Source organism: Myxocyprinus asiaticus, chromosome 9, assembly GCF_019703515.2.
Source record: "Myxocyprinus asiaticus isolate MX2 ecotype Aquarium Trade chromosome 9, UBuf_Myxa_2, whole genome shotgun sequence".
Lineage (NCBI taxonomy): Eukaryota > Metazoa > Chordata > Actinopteri > Cypriniformes > Catostomidae > Myxocyprinus > Myxocyprinus asiaticus.
Window position 1 is genome coordinate 26,229,129 of NC_059352.1, and position 25,011 is coordinate 26,254,139.

Below are 25,011 nucleotides of genomic sequence, written 5' to 3' on the forward strand. Positions count from 1 at the left end.
TTTTGTCTTAAAATTTGCCATCTTTATGAAATATGCTGAAAAGGTTGTAGTGGCATTTTGATCACCACTACCGCCAAGTCATCAGTTGTCATGGCTGAATCTAAGAATTTATACAACTTGTAAATACAGTACATACTGTAAAAAAAAAAAAAAAAATTAAATTAAAAAAAAAATCCACAAGACCAGCTAATGAGAGCAGTCTGTCCTAAAGAAATTATATAAATGGAAGACACACTCAATTTAATTTAACACAGTCTAATTTATACCAGGATCTTGGAGTCTTAAAGGCCTGAATAATTTACTTTTGACAGGCTGATGAAAACATGAACTGTAACTAAATGTAATGCTGGTTCAATCAATCTTATTACTCATACAGTTCCAATGTTAAAAACTCATGAATTTAAGTAATAAAATAAGGAAATAAATATTAAGAACTCACAAAATAAATTCTTGTTTATTGTCGCACAACAAATTTCACATATACATCAAACAGGCCACAAATAGATAGCAATTTACTACATTTGATATAACTGATGTACATACACAAAGTTACTGGAATGCTTTGAATTATTTTCTTTTTGTATGGTTTTCCGTAATTTTTCTTTTCACATTTTTTTCTTCTTTTTTTTACAAGTTTTTTTATAGATTACATGACATGTTCAAACCACAAGTAAAATCTATTTCATAGGGAAGCAACAACTCAAAGCACCATTTGGTAACCAGAGATCACGGACAAAAATGGCTGACCTCCTAAAAATATGTACAAAAATGTAAATAAAAATACAAAAATGTTTTCCTTTCAAAGTATTTTGTAAGAAGGTAGAGCTTTGAAGTCTTGGTTGTTTCTACAAAATCTGCAGTTAGGTGTGTGTACACGGATGCTGGACTTGATAATTACTACATTTTTCCTCCCCCAGAGGACAAGCTGAGGAAAGGAGGGATGAGAGGATTTCCAGCAGAGTAGCATCTTACACTTCGGTCTTCTGCTTCTTAGTTTCAACATCATCCTGAAAATGCAGCCAACGGAGTTAAAAACACAGGGCGATTACATTTTTCAGATTTTTATCCGAGGACTTTGGTAACATTGTATAAACTTACTTTATCATCATCATTATCATCCTCCTCCTCAGCCGCTCTTTTGCCTGTGCCACCCTCAGCCTCATCATCTTCAACATCATCATCACCACCTGTAACATAGCTAAATCTATAGTCACACATCTTTATGTGCTTCAGCTGTCAACACATAGGTGGAGCTGCAGCAGGACTTTTTCCACCATTTCAGCTAGAGTACTGTTTTAAATCCAGCATCCTGACAACTGGATCTCTGATCCAATTTGTTAACCTGCACACTTCTTCCAGCACATACTGAAGGCCTTACCTTCATCATCTTCCTCAACCTCTTCCTCACCGACATCCTCTTCTTTCTCATCTACTTCATTTTCTTGATCACCATTTTCTTCATTTTCCTAAACAAAAGTTATACAAATTATGGGTTATATAGTTCAAGATCATTCCGAAACCATTGAGAGCAACAAAAGAAACAAAGTTGTGGAAACTCACTGCATTTCCATTAGCTGTCGCATCCTTTCCATTTTCGGTCTCCTCAACCTGTTTCTTTTCTTTAAGGTCCTAATGAAGTTAAAAAAAATATGTCTCTGTAATTGCTTTAGTTACTTATCTGACAGGAAAATTAAACAAGTAGACCAATGCTGAATTCACATACTCTCTTATTTGTGCAACGTGACTTCATTTCATATTTGAAACACGACACTTCCATGCTCTATATTCATTGGATGTCTGTCTCTTCCATCCCCGCCTGGTTTACAGACCATATTGAGGTGTTGTAATTTGATACGACAGCATTAACACCAATGAGCTGTGTAGTTCAGTATATCATCCACATCAAAACTACAACTTCCAGATCACAATTACAGTATATTTTAACTCAGCTCAGACTATATAAACCAAAGAGAGGCAACCCAGATAAACCATAGGGAGAAAGCGAGGGGGAACTATAGCGCTAAGCATGTATGCCCATTTTTAAGAATTTGGTTTAAAGGTGCACTCAGTAACTTTTGCGTTTATGTCATCTTGGACCAACAGTGACACCTAGTGATGTGGATGCAGCATTATTCTTCAAAATCAATAGTTTTAAGTTACAGATGCCATTGTAGAAATCACTATACACAGTCAGCCATGATTAATTTAATCCAAGAGTGAAAGTGTCCAATATAAAGGTGGTTACTGAGATTAAGCCAGTAGTATTTGGCTACTCATGTGATTCTAACATGGCAGCCCCCATGAGGAGACCCTCTCCATGTAGAATAAAACAGCTTTTATAAGGTTATTGATATGATGAGTCTTCATCTCATGTGATTGCTCATGATTTTATACATATATTTTTAAATGACTATTAATTTCTTTAGGAATAAAACTTTTTTAATGATGAAAAAATTACCTTTAATGAGTGCTATACTGATCCCTCAAGAATCATCATTTTTTATAAGAGAAACCCATATAACATTTTAACTATCTAGTCATCTAATACGATGGTGTTTAATATGCATATCTGTCCTCGCCCAAAATATCAACCGATATGCTTCCATTCAGCAGCTTGCTTGTATTAATAAATGTAGGTCATAATCCATAGCCTTTAAGTGGGTTAGCATCTACATCATGCCTGCAATGCCCTCTCACACTGTCACCATTAAACCCAAAGTATGCTTTGCTCAGACAGGATGCGCAACGCAAATCTCGTCATCAGCATAGTGCGTGAGCAATGAACACGCGCAGCCCAATATTTCTAACCACGCATCTTTGAATGTGCATGCGCCTGGAGTTATTTGTACTAATTAGTGGGTCCACAAGGTGGCAACACTCACATTTTAGCCGTTGCTATCACGAAGAAGTGCTAAAAGATTTAATCGCTGCTAAATATCAGGAGATGAAGGTTAAAACATCAACAGTGGATGTGCAAGTCAAGAGAGCATGTGTGACGTCTGGAAACATCTGCATTTGTATAACTTAAGTCTGAAGGAATATAAAGACATCTTTATGGGTCTAAACTCCTGAAGTGAAAGCCTGGTGTCTCATAGCAGTCGTAGCGCATGTACCAACCGCCTGTGTATGCGTGCACAGTTATATGGAGTATACTTTGACAAGCTTGCGTTCGACTGTAGGCAGACACTGAGTGTTAGCGTCAGACTGGAAGTATACCCAGGGCTTTACATGCCAATGCTTTGTATTAACACTGAGCAAGAAAGATTATTCACTGACTTCTCAGCACCATTTGAGAGTAAAATGTAACATATTCTGATTATTGTTATGCTTCACACTCAAAACTACTTGTGCTTTGCAGTGATCCTCAATGGATTTCAAAAAATAAAAATGCAAAATTCAAGGGCATTGAAAGTAACAAGCTGTTACACAGTATAACATTTGTTACATTACTACATGGTCAAAAATTTAATTTTCCATAAAGGGGCCAATAATTGCCCTATGGATATAACATTCAGGAGTTTTTATGTTTATGAGGGCACTTTTTCTAAACATTTAAAAATGTACTGTGATTCATTCATTCAAAACATATTTTATGTGATAGTGTAATGCTACTCTTAAAGTAGAATTTTAAGAACTATCAGATTGTATAAAATAAATAAATAATAATAAAATAAAAAAACAGAAAGGGCATTGTTTGCCCCACATTTAGATTTTTAGGGCATTTTTTTTTTTTTTTTTTGTTGTCACATTTGGGGGCATTTTTGTCCCGAGCCCCCTTAATTTGTGACCCTGCATCACTGTTCCATTACAAGCGTTCTTGGTGAGAGAAATATCATTTATTAACACAATGTGATTAAAACTTACATAATATTAAGCGTACCATATAAAGATGCTGCAAAAGGGGCATTTAGACTTTTACAATGGTGCGGCCCACGACACAATATTTATTTTTGCATCTGACCCCCAGTAGAAAAAGTCTGGACACCCCTGTAGCCTGAATCCATCTCCGTTATTTCATATGCAAACTTCATCAGAGACGCGAGCTTGTTAAGACCGACCTTTGAATGGAGCGCTGCAATAAAGCTTAACAAAGGGCAAATCGGTTGTTTGCCCACAACTGCTGTGCATTATGAGATGCTGTTCTGCTCACTGCAGTTGTACAGAGTGGGTATTCGGAGTTACCGTAGCCTTTCTGTCTGCTCGAACCAGTCTGGCCATTCTCTGTTGACCTCTCTCATCAAGGCGTTTACGTCCGCAGAACTGCGGCTCACTGGATGTTGAGTAAACTCTTGAGACTGTTGTGCGTGAAAATCCCAGGAGATCAGCAGTTACAGAAATACTCAAACCAGCCCGTCTTGCACCAACAATCATGCCACGTTCGAAATCACTGAGATCACACTTTTTCCCCATTCTGAGAGAAGGGTATAGTTACCAAGGAGCTCTAAAACACCACTGCAGTCAGTGTTCCAAAAGGGACAAGAGCAACTACTTCTTCTTTTGTGCTCATTGGCGGTTGGCAAACCAGATTTTGGTGCATTACCGCCACCACCTGAACTGGAGTGTGGAATAGCGATGGGAGAAGACAATATTGTTTTTGTTAAAAAAAAAAAAAAAAAACAGCTTCTCTCATTGGTATTCTCTATTGCTTTTATTATCTAGAAGATTTTTGTATCGTTGTATTGATTCCTTTTTTTTGTAACATAGACTCCAATACTTGTCTTTCATTGGTGTATGCTTTGCAACGTAGAATGATGTGTTCAGCTGTTTCTAATACATTATAATTACTGCATAGCCCTGTAGGATGCTCATTATTTTTTGTACGTTTGCATTCAGCCTTGGATGAACTATACATATTTTAGTTATCATTGATTCTTCCCTTCTTCTCAATAATTATATCATTCCTCCTCCTCCTCTGCCTACATTTATCTGTATCTTGTAGAGATGCCTCTCCCAAAGCTTCTGCCAGACAATATTTGCAGCTTTAGGATAATAAGTCTTGGCTTCTGATTTACTTATGTGAATGGTGAGCTCTACATTAATGCATTTCATCATCTCATTACCAGTGTTGGGTGTAATGCAATTACAAAGTAATTAGTTACTGTAATCCAGTTTCTTTTTGGTAAAGAAAGTAGTGTAATGCATTCCATTTTAAATTCTTGTAATCAGATTACAGTTACTGACTTTCAATGAATTTATTACTTTTAAGAATATTATAGAGTTATGCTTATTTTTAAAATGTTATATATGTAGAATACATGAATTATGGTACCGTAACGAGTCATTCTTTTGAAATTGTTGAGCAGAAAAATGTTTTAGAAAGCAACTTAAAAGTAAAGTAATTAGTAATGGGATTACTTTTTCAATTAAGTAATTAGTGAAGATATGATTACAATTTTACAGAAATAATTAGTCATTTGCAGTGGATTACTATTTTTATGTACCTTACCCAACACGGCTCATTACCTTCCACTCCTATGTGTGCTGGAAGTGGAACCCAAAGAAAGGTGATGAAAATTCCTTTGTTATGTAGCCTGTTCAAAACTTGCAAGATTTCAAATCTTGTCCACTGTCAGAATGCCCAGATTGCAAGCTTTTCAGGGCTGCCAGAGAATCTGTACCAATGACTTCTTTCTCAACATTTATTTCCTCCATCCACTGGAGAGCGAGAAGAATTGCAGCTAGTTCCACCATGAATACAGATAAATTGTCTGATGTCATCTTTTTGATGAATACCTGATATTTAGGTACAAACACGGTTGCTTCTTTTTTCCCTGAATCTGAATCCTTTGATCCATATGTGAAGATGTCTATCATGTGGCTATATTTTTATTTTATGTACTGATGAACACTATACTCTTCTGATAATAGTTAATTTTCCATAATTTTAGAAATGCTGTTATGATGATTTAATGATTGATTTAGTCTTGAATCCGCTCTGATGTTTCTCAAACACACAAAATGTCTCGGTAACTCATGTAACCTCGGTTCCCTGAGATGAAGGGAACGAGACATTGCATTTGAACATTATGGGGAAAATCCCTTTTCCATGATCTAGTTGAATGTCACGGTCTGGTCACCTTGTCAGGTTTAGGTTGTTTGGACCACCGTGCGCGTGTCACCGCCGTGCACTCTCTGGTGATGTCATGGTTCTGTCAACCGGTCAGGTTGGGTTTTGTCTGACGAGGACCATGACATCATCGTCCCCTGTCTGTCTTGTGTTTCGTGTTCGTGTTTTGTGTGGGCGCACGGGTCTGGTGGTGGGTTATTGCCGTCGTGTGCCCTCCGGTGATGTCACGGTCATGGTACCTTGCCCTTATGCATTTCAGGGGTCGCTGGCATGCTGAATCAGTGTTTCCATTGGAACTCTGATTGTTTCCATGGGAACGCAGATTATTACAACCTTCAGCTGCGAGCATCACCTTTGTTTCTTTGTAAATTTGTTTCTCTTATTTAAATCCCTGCATGTGTCATGTCCGATGTCGGATCATTGTCTACTGTCATTGTGACTGTTACTGTTCGTGCTTGCTGTCGTGTGCGTATTAACAGTGTTTCTGTTATTTATCAATGTGGATGCACTGCGTGTTGCTCACCTTGCAGATCGCCGTCGCCTTTGCCAGTGTTGCACCTGTCTGTATGTTGGGAGAATCACTCGCGTGGGCTTGAAACACACACACCCATCTCACGAACTCTCATCCCTTGCCCGCTTAGCGGTTTTCCTTATTGAGCTTGACTGAGCAGGCACTGGAGCGCCTTTTGTGTTTTGATTTAATAAAGACTCACTGACTGTTTTTCCTCTGCATTTGGGTCCTGTTTCCCTAGCACCATGACAGCTGAAGCCCTTGTATCATAATGCCAATCTTGTGATTGGCAATGATGTTTGAGCTCTGCCCCTTTAGGTGCGCATTTTCCCTATATGAGCAGGCGCTCAAACATCATTTCTTCAGAATTTCTGACTCAGGGACAAGAACGCATTGCTCGTTTCTTAAAACTCTGATGTATTGGTGCGTCCAAGTTTTGCAATGTCTCGTTCCCTTCATTTCAGGGACCCGAGATTATGTGAGTAACCAGAGATGTTCCTTATCGATTCAGTTCACTCGACATTGCATTTGAACGCTATGGGGAATGGAGTCCCATCACAGCGCACTACGTAGCATCATACCCTAGATGTACCAGGGTAGAAACACTTATAAGAATGTGTATATGAGAGTCACGGCTCTTCGGGCGGTGATTTATATGTCTTCAAGTGTGTATGAAAATGAATAACCTCACATGGTGAAAACAAGATGGAAAGTTAAGCTTAATCTGAGGACCTAAATGAGTCATATAATACACACAGAATATTTAACCCCTTCATAACCAGAGGCAGGGAAGGAGGTTTTATTCTATTGAAAGTGCTTGTGACTTCTAGTGGGCATAAACTGGATAGCGGCCTACCCAGGTGGCTGTATTAAAATTATAACAGGCAGCCCACCCGAAGAAGGAGCTCGGGCTCACCCGCTGGGTGAAGGAATAGTAGCTCTCTAGACAGAGAGGACTCGTGAAGCGATGGACTCCACGTCTAGGTTATAAAACCTCACGAACGTGTTCTGCGAAGACCATCCTGCTGCAAAGCATATATCCTGTAGGGATATACAAATTTGTCCATGCCCATGAGGAAGCCATGCCTCTAGCTGAATGCGTCTTTATGCCAATAGGGCATCTAATGCCCTGTGACTCATTAGCAAGGGCGATTGCATCAACGATCCAGTGAGAAAGCCTTTGTTTGGAGACAGATATGCCTTTTGTGCATCCTCCAAATCAAACAAAGAGCTGATCTGACAGTCTAAACTGGCGATTGCACTCCACATACGTGTGCAGTGCCCACACAGGGCATAATAAATGCGCTAACTGCTCCTCATCCGAATTCAACGGTGGAGAAGAGAAAGCTTGTAGGTGCACTATCTGAGCCCTGAGGGGTGTGGAAAACACCTTAGGCACATAGCCTTTTTTGGGTTTGATGGTGGCTTTTGAAAGCCCCAGACCAAATTCCAGACATGAACTGTTAACCAACAGCATCTGTATATCACCAACCCATTTTACTGAGGCCAGAGCCAACAGCAGTGCAGTCTTTAAAGAGAGCACACACAACTCAACAGATTCTAATGGTTTGAACGGGGGGCTCATGAGTGCCTTCAGCACCAGATTTAAGTCCCATGTTGGAACCATAGCAGGGCGAGGGGGGTTCAAGTGCCACACTCCCCTAAGGAACTTTATGATCAGATTATATCTGCCTATAGAGAAACCAGCCTCTGGGGCGTGAAATGCCGATATGATCACTACATAGACCTTAAGCATTGACGGAGTAAGACCTGCATCCAACCGCACTTGAAGGAATGTAAGGATCTCTGTGATGAGGAGGAGAGCGGGGCCAGGCCATGACTACGCACACCCGGCCCCCAATCTGGCTAATCAGCCGAGGAGAGGGATAAGTGCAGCAGGATGAGGCAGCTAGAGAAAGAGAGAGAGCCACATGCTGCTGCCGTGTGTGCGTTTGTGTTTTGTGGCTTTATGTTTTATTAAATATTACTTTGGTGCCGGAAGGGCAGTCCCCCCACCACCCCTGGAAAGGGGGGTGCACATCATGGCCTGAGGCAAAGAAGGGAAGAGTGTGACAAGGAGGAGGGCGGGGCCGGGCCGTGACTACACGCGCCTGGCCCCCAATCGGGCTAATTAGCCGAGGAGAGGGATGAGTGCAGCGGGATGCGTCAGTTCGAGAGAGAGCCACATGCTGCTGCCATGTGTGTGTTTGTGTTTTGTGTCTTTTTGTTTTATTAAATATTACTTTGACTGTTCAGCTGGTTCCCGCCTCCTCCTTTCCCATTTTAACCTTGTTACAATCTCCTTTATGGAGCAATTCACTGGGTCTTTGTTGCATGAAGAGCACCAGCCCGCAAACGCATGCCATTTTAGTGCATAGAGGAGTCTCGTAGACACCACTCTAGCTTGCAAACTGGTGTTCCTTATAGACTGAGCCAGTTCCAGCTCCTGCACTGTGCTCCATTCTGGGGACATACATGTAGGTTCCTCAGCTCCGGCTGGGGATGCCAAATCGTGCCCTGCACTTGAGAGAATAGATCCCTCCTCAGTGGTATTTCCCATGGAGAGCTGCCTAATCTCCATCATTTCCTGAAACCATGGCTGGTTGGGCCATTTTGGCACAACCAACAGAACCATTTCCTTGTCCTCTCAGACTTTGCTGATGACAGAGTGGGGGAGACATACCGGGGGCAACGACCAGCGGCCATTTGCATTTTGTCGGCCACTTGTGGGCCAAGGCGTCCACTCCCAGCAGGGCTTGGGACATGGAGTACCAAAGAGGGCAGTGGGCTGTCTCTGCAGAGGCACATAGGTCAACTTCCGCTTTGCCAAACATTTCCCAAATCCTTTGAACCGTCTGAGGATGAAGTCTCCATTCCTCTGCCATTGATCCCTGGTGCAATAGCATATCCGCTCCGCAGATCAGACGGCCCGGAACATATGTTGCACGCAGGGAGAGGAGATGGCGCACACTCCACATGAGGAGGCGTTGCACCAGGCTCGTTATTGGTAGCGATCGTGTGCTGCCCTGGCAATTTATGTACGCTACCGCTGACATATAGTCTGACCGAATCAGAACATGATGATTCACTATGTCAGAATGGAAACCTTTCACCGCAAAGAAGACGGCTAGCATTTCCAAGCAGTTGATGTGCCACGGCCGTTTCGCACCTGTCCAAGTGCCAAAAGCCGGGCGTCTATCGCACAGCGCGCCCCGTCCCGTGTTGGACGCATCCGTGGCCACCACTTTTCATCTGAAGACCTGACCCAGCATCACACGCTGCTGATAAAGGTTTGGAGCTGTCTATGGTGCTAGAGCAGCCAGGCAGCGGCGAGTCATGGTGACGTGCATGCACCCCCGACGCCAGGGGTGAGCCAGCACTGGAGAGGTCTCATTGTGTAAAAGACCTAATGGTATGACGGCGGATGCTGCCGCCATAAAACCCAGAATTTTCTGAAAAGACTTCAGTGGAAATGCTTTCCCCAGTTTGAACTAAGACAGACAGTGAATGGTCTGGATGCGCTTGCTCATGAGGTGCACAAGCATGCTCATGTAGTCAAGTTGAACCCCAAAAAAGGAGATGTGTTGGCTGGGAGAAAGTGTGCTTTTTGCCCAGTTGACTTTGAGACCCAGGCTGTTCAAATGGTGAAGTATCTAGTCCCTGTGCTCGCATAGCAGAGCCTCTGATCGGGCCAGTAATAGCCAATCATCCAGGTAATTCAGAATGAGCACACCGTTCATCTTCAAATGGGCGAGCGCCACATCAACACTTTTCGTGAACATGCGAGACAATCCGAAGGGAAGGACTTTGAATTGATACCTATGTCATCCCTTTGAATGCGAATCTCAAGAACAGCCTGTGATGCAGTTCAATTCGGATATAAAAGTATGCGTCCTTTAGATCTATTGACACAAACCAGTCCTGTGGGCAGATGTGCGATAAGATCTGTTTCTGAGTGAACATTTAATGGCCGTTTTGTAAGCACGCTGTTCAAGTGTCTCAGATCTAAAATTGGCCGAAGCCCACAGCCTTTATTCAGAAAGAAAAGGTAGCAGCTGTAAAACCCTTTGCGGGCGTGGCAGCTCAGAACGATCTCTGCCACATCTTTTGCCAGATTGTGAATTTCTGCACGTAATACAGGCATGTCCCATGACGGAACCGTCACGGACAAAATGCTGTTGAAGCGAGGCTGTCTGTGTGTGAATTGGATCGAATACCCAGGTTCGATCATTTTTAGCACCCAATCTGACATGCCCGTAAGCACCTGCCACACATTCACGTAATGGGATAGTGGGCACTTTATATTTGACACTAATTGTGTTAGCGTGCCGCTCACCATTGGGAAGCGGTTGTGCACAGTGTGTGAAATGGGGAAGCAAGGCAAATTCTCAAGAATGGCCTTAGCCCTAGTTAATAAGTACACTAAGGTATGGTTCATGAGCGTGCAAACATAAGAGAGAGAATTGTTTGTATGTGATCATTATGAACAGAACCCAAACTGGGCTCAATTCAAATGTCACAGATGCAGATAGGCCGGAGGCCACCTTCTTTCTGTGTTTTGATGAGAAAATAGCAGCTGTGACATTCTCTCTGTGCACCGTATGGGCAACAACCCCTATTGTGTCTCTCACAAGGATATTTACTACCTCTAGCACAGAATGGGCGTGTCCTGCACTGTAATGGGGAGGATAGAACGCTGTTGAGGCAAGGCGGCCGCATCGTGAACCGGAATGTATAACCGCACACTACCGTTTTTTTAACACACTGAGGAATGCTCTGTAACGTGCCACGCAACTGCGTAATGCACGGGTGGGCGCCGAGTTTCACAAGTGTTGAGGGGAACTGCCGTTTATAAGACGGGAGCATTTTGTGTGGAGTGTGGGTTGATTTTTCGCTGAGATGCCCGGAAGCACACCACACAATAGCGAAACACGCGAATAATGGGCACAGAGTGCATCACGCATCCGTGCACAGCGCTAATAGTGTAAAGGCTCAAGCGAGCTAACAATAGACACCAATTACCTGCGGTTATCATGGTGAGTGAGTTTGGTTGGGGAGGAAGAAAGAGCTTTTTCAGCCTTCAGTGTGTGTTCAACAGCTGCTATGAGGTATGTACGCTATTCATGCAATGCAAGGAAGTGTTGCAATAAAAACTGAATCATTCCCGGCGAGAATAGCAGGGAAGTGCGAGTCGAAACATAATAGAAAAAGACAGAAGCTCTAGATTTCTATAAACGCTATACTTCCAGGGGGATTCTTCCTGCTGGGGAATGACAGCACTATTTGTGTCACAGTACAAAGATGCTAAAATATGCCTAAGGACGGCAGCCCCTCCGATCTGGCAGAGTAGGGTGCACGCCAGGTCTCAGTAGGTGCCATGTGAACCTCAGGGAAGAATGCCACTGCTTTCTGGACCATAGTCTTTTGACGGCAGAAAGTGTGCAGGAATCATTCATTCAGATGAGAATTTTCCGGCTCGACAGGAGGTGACCACTCAAGGCAGAGCTCCTCGACCTCCCATGCAATGACGTGGAGTAACTCCTATCAATTGCCAGTGCGCACTCCTCACCCTTGCTGGGGGGAGGGGCTGCAACATCCTCCATGGACCATTCTCCGATGCTGTGAGGGACACAGCATCATTATCATCGTCAGACCCGCTGAATACGACAACACCATGCTCATTCTTAGAGGGCCGGAAATCGTCACATGTGTACTGCACTGATGAAGACACTGCGTGGGAAGATCGAGGGGCTTGTGGGGCTTGCGCTGACACGAGATCCTCCTTGGGTTCTTCCATCTCTATCTCATGGCCCCGCTGTGTTTCCTCATTTGGTCCCTCAAAACTTAACACAGAGGAGGTGGTCGGGAGGGCACGAGAGGCAGAATCGTCCCTCAAAATGAGGGCGACCCTAGAGTGGAGTGTCTTGAGACTCATGTCCTCACAGTGAGGGCAGTCTGTCCCCATGAGAGCTGATTCGGCGTGGGTGCAGCCCAGGCAGCGAACGCAGCTCTCATGTTGATCTGACGGAGCGATGTGTTGCTCACAGGAACACTTGCAATATGACATATTTAAAAAGACACGTACACACAAGCAGCTCTTTTATGTGTGTTTCACTTGGGCGGAATTATATTATGTATCTTGAAAGGATACAACTCCTGCCTGGATGCTGCGGGAAGCGGGAAGCGCTGAGTGAAGAACCTGATTCGGTGGCGAGGCGGAGAGACCTCTTCGCCGGAACTCTAGAGAGAGCAGGTGAATCTTCACTGCATGCACTGGACTCAGGCAAAGAACATCCTGATGCGTCTGCAGGGAATCTCGTCTGCTAAAGGGTGTACATTGACGGCAAAGAGCGGGCTGATCAAGATGAGATGATCCGTCGTAGTCAAGATGAGACGATGTCAGTCTTGAAGGAAGAAATTCTGAAGAAATTATGTTTGAGCGCCTGCTTATATAGGGCAAATGCGCGCCTAAAGGGCGGAACTCAAACATCATTGCCAATCACAAGATTGGCGTAATGATACAAGGGCTTCGACTAGGTCATGGAAAAGGGATTTTCCCCATAGCATTCAAATGCAATGTCGAGTGAACTGAATTGATAGGGAACCACGTATCAAGCTTTTGGCTTCTATTTGTGTCGGTTGGAATGCATAAAAAAATCAGTTCCATTTTTTGGGGGGCTTTGTCTATAGTTTAACAAACCACACAACAGCTTTTCATCATGTTTTTCGTTGTTAAAATAGCCAAAACTATTGGATATTTCTCCCTGTTTTTCTCATAGGAATGAATGAGTAACTATGGTAACAGGACTCTGCTTTCCCCCACAATAAACCATGCCCCAGAGAATGACTGGTTGCCGACTGTATCTATTAGAAACATCCATGGTGTAACAGTTGGCAATGGAACAGTTTAACTATAGTTCCAATGGTCCAGTCCCATATAACTTCAGCAGTTGCCTTGAGTATGCTCCCATCACTCAGCGAGTACAGACTTGGTAGGGTGTAAATTATTGTGTCCTTTTAATGATACCCAATACACCATGGACAGCTGTTGATATCTCCCTTTTAGCTGCAATTCATCCATCTCCACTTACAAAACTGTTAGTGGGGATGTTTTGAAAGGTCTACAAAATATTCTGAGTGCCTGTGTCTACCTAAATTTTCTTAAGAAGTGACTCACATGCTGAACCGTAAGCCATGTGTGGCAGCGGGGGCGTGGTCAAGCATCTCTCCGGAGAGAGAAAAAGCGGTAAGGGCACTTACACCTGAGCTAAATTATGTATAACACCTGTCTCTAATTTCAGTGAGCACGGGGAGAGCGGCATAAATGGAGACACACCGCAAATAGGAGACAGAGAGAGAGCCTGGGCACGACAGACCCGAGCAAGAAGCAAAGAGTTTTTTATTACAAATGATGAGAGTTTATTTTTGTGAAGCGGTGTGTGATTGATGATTAACTTTGTGCGTAACGCAAAGACTGGGAGACTGTAATTTGTGCTGCAGAGAGAGAGAAAATAAACCCTTACCTGAACCAGGAAAACTGCTTCTCGCCTCCTCTTTACACCATGCAACCATAATCTATTGCAGAACTAGTAAGGGCACAATAAATGTTTCTAAGTGAGTTGCGGCTAGCACCCCAATCACATGCTGCCAGGCATCTCATGACATTCAGGGCGTTCTTACATTTAGTCAGAATTTCCCTTTATGAATACCAAATGTAAATTTTTCATCCAGCCACACTCCCAAGAACTTGATCACAGAAACCTGCTCAAGTGGATGGTCATAAAGTTTTAGATTTATTTGACTGGAATATGTTTCAATTTTTGAGAAGCATATTACTTGGGACTTTTGATAGCCGGAATTCCCATCTCATACACCACTCCTCAACTTGCTTTATTTCTGTCTGGAAGATGGTGTCATGCATGGATGCAGCTGCCCCTTTGGGACACTAAAACAGTGCTTGCACTGTGTTTCCTGAAATAACAATTTTTTGTCCTTAACCATTGGTTATTAGGTTATTACTATGCATCTTAACAAAAACTTTATCCAACATATCTGCTTTTTCTTTATTTGAAACTCCCACCTCCTCTCCATTATTAAGAACAGGCATATTACTTTCTAATTCCTCTTATCACCCTTATCATACCCCATGCAGTATATCTGAAATCTGAGTTTTCATCCAATATTATTGCAAAATTATCTCCAGTAATTTTGCTTGGCAATTCTTATAGTTTTCCTGACTGTAACTTCTGGAACTGCTTTTAATTTACTAACTTTTGTCACTTTCCCAATAACCACCGTATTATGTATTATATTACCTATACTTGAGTTTCATTCCTCTACTTCACCATCTAATCCAGATAATTCAATTAATCTACTGCACATTATGTTAAATTTATCCCAATCTGCATTTCTCAACTTCCACCTAGGTATGTACTCTTCTTCAACCAATTGTGCATTAAATAGGATAATGATCACTACCTAAGTTGAATTGATTCATGACACTCCATGTACTCTATCTTGTCAAATCTTCAGATGATAAAGTAAGGTCAAACACAGATTCTTTTCCTCATATTACATCTACTGTAGTACTGCTGCCATTATTAAGAAATACTAATCCAAGTTCATTCATCAAGTCCTCAATTATATTACCATTAATATCAGTGAATCCCCAATAGGTTATTAAGGGCGTTAAAATCACTATTATAGTATTTTATTACCATTTGGACTCCCAATATATCCTAGTGTCTCTCTTCTGAGTTTATTACATGGGTTATACAAATAGATTTTAATATTCTTAACTTTTTTTTTTTGCTCTTTTCCTGTAGCACATCCTCAGTAAGCAGCACTATGGTCACCCATATTGCAATATTTTATTTTAGCCCCCTGTTTGCATGCTCCATACTGATGTTCCTCTCCACATTTTCCACATCGTTGTTTGCCTGTGCAAATTGCTACTACATACCCATGCGTTTCACATTGATAACACCTAAATGATGGTGGTTCATATTCTTTGACCATATACTGTGACTCATAAATCCATCCATCACTCTAAATCAGGGGTCAGCAACCTTTTTGACATGGAGTGTCATTTTATATTTTCCTGGTCAATGGCTGTGTGAACATTAATGTCTCAAATTTGCTTATTTTATTACTGATCATGAAATTATGTGGAATCTTATATATTTCTTATACTACGTCATACAATTTTCAAAATCACGCAGAGGGGCAATCACTAGCACACTAGCAGCGAGAGAGGAGCAGGCTATTTTATTTATATGATGTTTTTCGCACCTGCATTATTTATATATACACACAAATTGTTTGAAATACAATGAATACTTTCTAGATAAGCTTGATAATTTATAGTTTAACAGCTCACAAACAGAAGGGAAGGAGAACACAGGGAAGCAGGTTTTTCCAGGCTCAGGTAGGACTTTTAATTGGCCACTTCAATGCTTTACAACTTCACAAACTCGTCAGCTTCACAGGCACGTAGACTTAAACTCATTAGCTTCACAGGCACTAGTAACTTAAACACATTAGCTTCACAAACATAACAGATTAAATGTAGCAGCTTCAGGAGCACCGTGGCCTTCCTTGTGCCAGACTTTCTCACTCTCTGCTGGTGGTGTGACTGCTTATATGCCACTCTCCCCATGCTCACTGGAATTAGAGACAGGTGTTACACATAATCTAGCTCAGGTGCAAGCGCCAGGCTCTTTCCGCTTTCTCTCCGGACGGACGCTCGACCACGCCCCTGCTGCCACATATCCCCACCACCCAACTCAGGCCGGGGAGACATCCGGCCTGTCTACCACTCCCCCCCAATTTCTGGAAAGGAAGTCGGCGACAGCCATCTGCACTCCCGGTCTGTGGACCACCTTGAAATTACATGGCTGAAGAGCCAGATACCAATGGGTGATCCGCGCATTGGTATCCTTCATGCGGTGGAGCCATTGGAGTGGGGTGTGATCTGAGCAGAGGGTGAAGGCCCGCCCCAACAGGTAGTACCGGAGAGTGAGGACTGCCCACTTGATGGCGAGACAATCCTTCTCTACAGTGCTGTACTTAGTCTCCCTCAGCGAGAGCTTGCGGCTAATGTACAGCACCGGGCGCTCCTCCCCCTCCACCACCTGCGGGAGTGCGGCTCCCAGCCCTCTGTCTGAAGCGTCCGTCTGCAAGTTAAAAGGGAGAGAGAAATTGGGTGAATGTAAAAGCGGCCCCCTGCAAAGTGGGGCTTTAACCTGCATGAACGCCTGTTGACACAGCTCTGTCCACTGGACCGGGTCTGGAACTCCCTTTTTAGTGAGATCAGTCAGCGGGCTGGTGACATCCGAATAATTAGGCACAAAACTCCTATAATAGCCAGCCAGCCCCAGGAACTGTCTCACCCCCTTTTCGGTCTTGGGCCTCGGGCAGGTCGCAATCGCTGCAGTCTTGTCAAATTGGAGACGCACTTGCCTGTGCCCCAAGTGGAACCCCAGATACCATACCTCCACCCACCCAATCGTGCACTTCTTGGGGTTTTCTGTGAGTAACGCTCGTCTCATCGATCTCAGAACCGCCCTCAGATGCTACATGTGCCGCTGCCAATCATTGCTGTAAATGATGATGTCATCTAAGTAGGCAGCGGCATCAGCCAAATGCGGTCTGAGAATTTGGTCCATGAGACGCTGAAACATAGCTGGGGCTCCAAACAAACCGAACAGAAGCGTCACAAATTGGTGTAATCCAAACGGCGTGGAGAAGGTTGTTTTTTCACAGGAAATTGGTGTCAAGAGGATATGCCAATAACCCTTTGTCAAATCCAGTGTCGAATAAAATCAAGCAGTGCCCAACCGATCGAGCAACTCATTAATGCGAGGCATGGGTATACATCAAATTTAGACACCACGTTGACTTTTCTATAATCCACACAGAACCGTACAGACCCATCGCTCTTAGGAACTAGAACAACAGGGCTGGACCAATCGCTGTGGGATTCCTCTATTAACCCCATATCAAGCATTGCATCCAATTCTTCCCGGACAATTTTTTTGTGCTTTTTGTGCTCGGGCAATCGGTAGGGATGGCTACATACCACCACCCCCAGCTTGGTCTCGATGTGGTGCTGTATGAGGTTCGTACGACCTGGTAGAGGGGAAAACACATCTGCAAACTCCTTTTGCAACTTGGCAACTTCTGCGAGTTGATACGGTGAGAGGTGGTCTCCGCAAGTGACTGGGGTGAAATGATTGGGTTTTGTATTCACCTCTGGCCCGAGCTCCGCTCTCTCCGGGACTACCATAGCCAGCATCACAGGGACCGCCTCCCTCCACAATTTCAGGAGGTTGAGGTGATATATTTGACGTGCGCCCCCTCTATCGGTTCGCTTTACCTCATAATCGAGATCCCCCACTCGTCATGTAACCTCAAAGGGTCCTTGCCACCTAGCGAGAAATTTGGAGCTTGATGTGGGAAGTAATACGAGTACCTTATCTCCCGGTGCAAATTCCCGCAGCTGAGTTCCCCTGTCGTACAGTCGGCTCTGTTGTTCTTGAGCTTGGAGCAAATTCTCCTGTGTTAGTTGCCCCAAAGTGTGGAGTTTTGCTTGAAGATCAAGAACGTATTGAATTTAATTCTTACTGTTTGAAGGTCCCTCCTCCCAAGCTTCGTGCATAACATCAAGCACGCCACACGGGCACTGCCCATATAGTAGCTCGAATGGGGAAAATCCCATGGAGGCTTGCGGGACCTCTCGTACTGCAATTAACAGGGGATCGAGCCATTTGTCCCAATTTCTAGCATCCTAATGCACAAACTTACAAATCATATTTTTAAGGGTTTTATTAAATCGCTCCACCAGGCCATCTGTTTGTGGATGGCAAACGCTGGTGCAGATTGATTTAATGCCCAATAATTTGTAAAGCTTGCATAGTATTCGTGACATGAAGGTTATGCCCTGATTGGTGAGGATTTCTTTCGGAATCCCCACCCGGGAGATTATTTTGAAGAATGCCTCCACAACACTGCATGCTGAGATGTTGCGCAGAGGCACTGCTTCTGGATATCGCGTTGCAGAATCCACTAGGACCAATACAAAGCGATGTCCATGTGCTGACCGCTCTAATGGCCTGACGAGGTCCATTCCAAATCTCTCAAAGGGGACCTTGATCAGCGGAAGAGAGCGCAATGGTGCTTTTGGGGTGGCCGGTGGATTCACCAGCTGGCATTCGTGGCATGCCGCACACCACCTGTGGATATCGCCGCCAATGCCCGGCCAATAAAAACGGGCTATTAGGCGGTTCAGTGTTTTTCTTTCCCCTAGATGACCCGCCATGGGATTATAATGAGCCGCCTGGAACACCATTTCCTGACGGCTCTGTGGTATTAAGAGCTGTGTTGTATCTTCCTTTGTTTGAGCATCCTGTGTCACTCTATACAACCGCTTGTTTATAATTGCAAAATAAGGATATGAAAGGGCAACACCCGGCTGGAGTTGTTAACCATTGATCATTCTCACTTGGTCAGAGGCGTGTTTGAGGGTTTAGTCTCGCGACTGCTCCAAAGGGAAATCTCCTTCAGGAAATCCCCCGAGGATGGGAGGGGCTGCAGGCTCTCCCCACTCACGTCATCCTGATGTGGAGCAGATGAAGATGGCCCTGGCTCCGCCTCCCCTGCCAAAGCATTGCACATCTCACATCTCACATCTCATTGCTTTAGTGCAGGACCCATTCGCGCATATTCCCTTTAATACATTTCTAAATTCAGGCCAATTAGTCCCCAAAATCAGCGGATGGGTGAGGCAGGAACTAACCGTGGCCTCCACTCTATGTTTTATTCCCCAAAATTTAATAACAAGGGTCACCACAGGGTAGTTGTGAATATCCCCATGCATACACTTCACCCTCACCGTTTTAGCTGTGCCCAAAGCCTCGCGTTGAACCAAGCGTTGGTGGATAGTGGTTTGATTACAACCCGTGTCCACCAATGCTTGGTGAGTACCCCCCTTGACACTTACCGGTATCCGGTACACTCCAGCCCGATCGGGAGCAGCCTGCGGAGTGTCGGGGATCCAGCCATTTCCAGACCACCGTTCCCAGCTCCATCACAGGGCATTGATCCCGGAAGTGTCCCGGATCCCCGCAACTCCAGCAGACCGGCCCAGGCGCCACGAACATACCTGCATCGGCGGACACTTCCACCTGAGTGGGAGAGCGGTGTGGCACTGCCGCTGCTGTGGGTGATGCAACACCCCACGCGCGGGGAACTGGCTTCGGTGGTGGGACTTTTCACCTCCGCAGGGCAGGAACGGGCTCTGGGGAGAGAGCGACACTGGACCCATTCTGCCGTTCCTCATGGTATCCGATGGACGAGCTGCTCCAATACCACCTGGTTGATTATTCCCTCGATGTCGCGATCCCCCGCCAGCAGCCATCTCCGGCAGGCGTCTCGGAGCCGTTGGGTGAAGGCAAACGGGTGGCCGTTCGTCTCCAACTTCATCAACCGGAAGAGCTGGCGATGCTGCTCCGGACTGCGGCCAAACCGCTGCAGGATGGTCTTCTTCAGGTCCACATAAGCCTAATAAATAACTTACAGACTTCCATCGCATAATAGTTTTGCATGATCAGTAGTGCCCAGCTTAGCCTTCAATGCATCAGTAAGTTTCAAAGGATTGCGGGAGCCTGGCAATTCAAATTCCCCCTCCATTTTATTACTTGCCAATTTGCTCTTTTCCTGCCTCTATTCATGCTGCAACTATGTCCATGAGATTTCTTCCTTTTTCCTTTCCTACTATCTTTCATCCTACATCATTTAAAGTTCCCTCTCCACCATCTTCCATCTCACTTCCTGAACCAACGACACTTCCTGTCATCACCGCTCCAGTCACAGCTCAGGTTTCATAGAAGCAGGACAAGACAATGATGATGTGATGAACCCAAGTGCAGTTTTATTGTAAGTCCAAAATGAGAAACAATAAATCCAAAACAAAACAGAAAGTAAATGTAAGCAGTCCTGCTCGACCCGCTCTGAACGGGATTCGGAGGCACACGCGCTAACGAGGAGGCTAAAGGCTACAGCCTCTAGCGTCAATAGCTAGTGCGCCACTTGAGGCCAGGTGAGTGAAGTTTACACTCTGCACAGCTACTTACCAGTTGTCTACTGTTCACTCACCCCCCTAAACCTCACTCCCATCCGGGTCACGGCACCACTGTAACCAGCCCTGCTGGACCCACTCCGAACGGGATTCAGCTGACAGACCAATCACAGCAGTGATAAGGGAGCCCCACTTTCCTATATAAGACACTGCCACAGGTTCCTTCTTCATTTTCGTTCTCTTCCCCATTATGATTATATTGGCAGCCATCCTCAGTATGACTCACAAGAAGTGGTTGCTAAACAGTTCATTAGACAAGCCATTCAGGTACGTCACAGAGCGTGGTTCTTTTTTGTCAAAGTGAATATACTTTTCTGGTGTGTTGATATTGTTTCTCCAGGTGGCATATACCAGTGGGTCAAGCTGGGTTTATATTTTTCTGTACTCTCCTGCATATTGTGGTAGTGTGGCAGATCGGCTGGTCTTGTCATATTAAGGAGAGATCCGGGGATTAATATAGAATCGAATGGCAATTGTTGAACTGGCTCTGTGTTCTTAAGCTCAAGTTTCTGTCATGGCAACTGTAAACTCACCGAGTGGTGGAGTGAAGGGAAGGAGCAGCATTGAATAATGGAGATCCCTCTTTTTCTCCATTGCAAACGGAGAAACACACCCCGCCCCAGCTGCAGGAACAGCACAGCTGGGGCGATCTAATGGATGAAATCTCCCACGATCTTTCTTCCCTCTTTGACTCTGCCCCTTTGGCGAGGGACAGGGAAGAGGAGGAGGAGGATTACCATGATTTGATGGTCCGTTCGGACTTTCATTAGAACCGAGAGTTTTCAGCATGTGGGTGGAAGCAGCGCTAACGCCGCTGAGATTAATGGGTCTCAGTGTCTGATTATCTGGGTTATCTACTCCTCTATGCTGCGTCAATGCAGCAAACTGAGATAGATATGAGAGCACTGGTTTTTCATTTGGAGAGCTTAGGCTTCAAAATAAATGAGACAAAGAGCTGTCTGGGGCCTTCATGGGAAATAGTATATCTGGGTCTCATATTGAACTCCGATCTGTATCGAGCGTTTCTGTCAGAAGAACGCATCGGATTGATTTGCAGTTGTTTGTCTTAAAAAGTCATTTTAAAAAGTGTCTACGCCTATTGGGTCGAATGGCCTCGATGGTGTCAGTCATTCCATTGGAACTATTGCGAATGAGAGAGTTTCAGCACTGGATAACAGTGCATTGCTTGTTTCACTGGCTTCATGTGAACCGCAGAGTGAGAGTGATGCACGCTCTCCATCACTGGAGAATCCCCACTTTCCTCCATGGGGGAGCCACTTTGGGGGCAGTCTCTCTGAGGAAAGTGGTGACAACAGACGCGTCACTCACAGGTTGGGGCGTAGTATGCAAAGGCAGCATAGTGAATGGGGTTTGGCCCACGTCACTACAAAATGCGCACATAAACTTTCTGGAGTTACTGACAGTGTTTCTAGCATTGAAGCGATTTGTACAGTACCTTCAAGGATACCATGACTTCAGTGATATACATGAACAGACAAGGGAGCACGCATTCACATCGGCTTCACAGCTTGTCACAAATGTTGTGTGATTGGAGCGGTGTGTGCTTTCTCTCATTACAGGCGACGGACGTTCCGGGAGCGATGAATACAGGGACGGATCTCCTGTCCAGGGGGAATCCTCTTTACGAAGAGTGGAGACTTCACCCTTAGGTGGTGTCAGCTGTGGGAGAGATATGGACAAGCTGCTGTAGATCTCTTTGAATCGCACCAAAACACTCATTGCCCTCTGTTTTTCTCTTTGGCGAGAGATGGTGCTCCTATGGGTGTGTATGCTCTAGCATATCCTTGGCCAAATGAGCTACTTTATGCATTTCCCTACTAAATTTAATCATTCCAACTCTAAGAAGAGTAAGAGAATAGAGAATAGGAAACTGATCACCCCGAACTGGTCAGAGAAACTGTGGCTGACTGAGATAATACAACTCTTGTGCAGCCAGCCATGGCCCCTCCTGCTGGGCAGGGACTTGCTGTCACAAGTAGCAAGTAGCTCTTTGGGCTTGGATCATGAGAGGCTAAATTTAAGTGTCACAGGTTAACCCCCGATGATGACTGAAATGATTCAGAGTGCGAGGGCTGCTTCAACCTGCTCCACGTACATTTGGAAATGAAGTGTGCTTGAGCAGTGGTTTGTGCACAGACACATTGTTCCACTTTTATTTTCGGTGGCTGACGTTTTATGTTTTCTTTTGGAACTTTTGGATATAGGCAGAGCCTTTTCTACTGTCAAGGTTTATCTCGCTGCCATATCAGCCTGTCATGTGGAAAATGACTTGAATAAAATGGGTCAACACCTGCTTGTGTGCAGGTTTATGAGGGGCACTCAGTGTTTGAACAGGGTGTCAAAACTGCTAGTTCCATCACAGGATCTGTCTGTGGTCCTGAATGCACTTTCTTAGCCTCCCTTTGAGCCAGTTGAAAGTATAGAATTGAAGCTCCTTTTGCTAAAGGCAGCTTTGTTATTGGCTCTGACAACAAGTTAGTGAAATCCATGCTTTGTCCGTTCATCAGTCTTGTATGCTGTTAGCTGTGGATTTGTCAAGAGTGACTCTTAAGAAGAATCCAGCCTTTGTGCCTAAGGTGAGCGACTCCACACTTAGCTTTAAGCCGGTGACTTGCTGGCTTTTCACCCGCCACCTTTTCCTCATCAGAGGACGAGCGACTTAATTGTCCATGTCCAGTTCTTACTCTACATTTGTACGTGGCAAGAAGGCATTAACCTTTTTGCACGTGAGTTTCTCCCGTACTGACAGACCCCCTCAGCAGAAGTTCTTTAATGCGTGCTGTTTAGATGTTTATAATGATTATGATAGATAAGATGCGATCTCGAATGTGCTTGCTGTTTACATGCACTGAAATTGTTTACATGCAATGAAACATGGGACTATGAGTTTGCGATAGAAGAATAGAAGGTTCTAAAAACATAGCCCTTCCACTTTCCCAGCACCGGAAGTGGTTAGAATGAGTGATGGACAGAATGGGAGAAAGTTCGAGTGGAGTGACTAGTTTGTATATTCTTTGTTTGACGTCAGAAAACATGGGTGCATCAAAACAGTGTGCTCCGATGGTAACGGCTTTAAACTTTTATTTAGTGATTGTTTGAATGTTTGTAACATATAAAAATAAAGATATTGTGATGTTGAAAATGCTGTTTGAGCAGAAAATATGGGTGCATCAAAACAGTGTGCTCCGATGGTAACGCCTTTAAACTTTTATTTAGTGATTGCTTGAATGTTTGTAACATGTAAAAATAAAGATATTGTGATGTTGAAAAGGCTTTTTGAGCAGCTGATTCATTATGACAACCACTTAAGTCCCTCTTTTGCTGGTAAACAGCAGCACGAATGCAGATCACACTGGTTTGATCGTACGCATCTGAGCCCAGTATAGCGTGATCACACCAGTTTGATCGTACATGCGAAAGGGTTAAGGAGGAGTAATACGCTTTTTATTTTGTGGGCTGATTCTCATAAGGGCAGACCCATATCACAACAACGCCTGTCTCACTGGGTAGTGGAGGCTATTATATTAAGTTATTATAGTCTGAGGTTGCAATCCCCGAAGGGCTTGAGAGCTCATTCTACCAGAGGCATGACTACCTCGTGGGTGCTGTTTAGGGGCATTTCAGTCCAGGACATTTGTGCAGCTGCGAGTTGGGCGCCGCTTCACACATTTGTCCGATTTTATTGACTGGATGTTACAGAGGCGTCATTGGCTCATTTGGTCCTTGGTGTGGGCAGTCAGTCTGCTGATTTTTTCCCCCATGTCGGTCTTTTATTATGGTATGACACATCTCTGATAACCCTAACCCTAAACACCCCACAATGACAGAACTGATTGTGATTTGATACTTGACATGTCAGATAGATGGCTTTTCCTGTCTAATTTCAAACAGTGACAGCTCGTATTATTTTACATACTAGTTCTTAACATTAAAGGAAATTACATTTGTACTTTTTAAAATGTATGTCTCACCCCACATTTTTCAAAAGCTTAAATGTGATTAAAATGGTTGTAAATGGAAATATAATATAAAATGTACACTTTCACATGTATATGTGTTTGTATGTGTGCATGTGTGTGTGTGTATAAATATAGTGGCACCCTTCCCCCATCCTGGTTTAACACTCAAAAAAAAAAAAAAACTGCTATAACGATGGGTGAATGACGTCAGAAGATGGTCAGAGGTGTCGAACAGGGATATTTTTAATGACTTTGTGTTGTCTCTTGGATTTTCATGAGCACAGAGAAATATTTGTACATCCACAGCATGGAGGTA

The 25,011-nt window shown here is 44.1% G+C and overlaps 1 protein-coding gene across 2 annotated transcripts; it reads right to left on the minus strand.

The window, feature by feature from the left end:
• Positions 1-435: 435 nt before the first annotated feature.
• LOC127445622 (prothymosin alpha-A-like) lies at positions 436-4,507 on the minus strand. Of its 2 annotated transcripts, none has more exons than XM_051705808.1 (5): positions 4,183-4,507; positions 1,561-1,629; positions 1,379-1,466; positions 1,099-1,187; positions 436-1,007 (listed from the first exon to the last, which is right to left on the minus strand). In XM_051705808.1, the coding sequence occupies exons 1-5, from the start codon at positions 4,408-4,410 to the stop codon at positions 969-971; spliced, it is 513 nt and encodes a 170-aa protein (XP_051561768.1). In that variant the 5' UTR covers positions 4,411-4,507; the 3' UTR covers positions 436-968. The 2 variants fall into 2 exon arrangements, with proteins under 2 accessions (XP_051561768.1, XP_051561769.1); XM_051705809.1 differs by lacking the exon at positions 4,183-4,507 and adding an exon at positions 3,881-4,161.
• Positions 4,508-25,011: the final 20,504 nt, after the last annotated feature.

Excerpts from the sequence above, each read along its gene's own strand:
- LOC127445622 (XM_051705808.1), bottom strand. The coding sequence starts at position 4,410 with ATGGGGAAAAAGTGTGATCTCAGTGATTTCGAACGTGGCATGATTGTT. Across the intron at positions 1,467-1,560 it reads CGACAGCTAATGGAAATGCA|GAAAATGAAGAAAATGGTGA; the intron begins GTGAGTTTCCAC and ends ACTTTTGTTTAG. Across the intron at positions 1,008-1,098 it reads ATGATAATGATGATGATAAA|GATGATGTTGAAACTAAGAA; the intron begins GTAAGTTTATAC and ends CTGCATTTTCAG.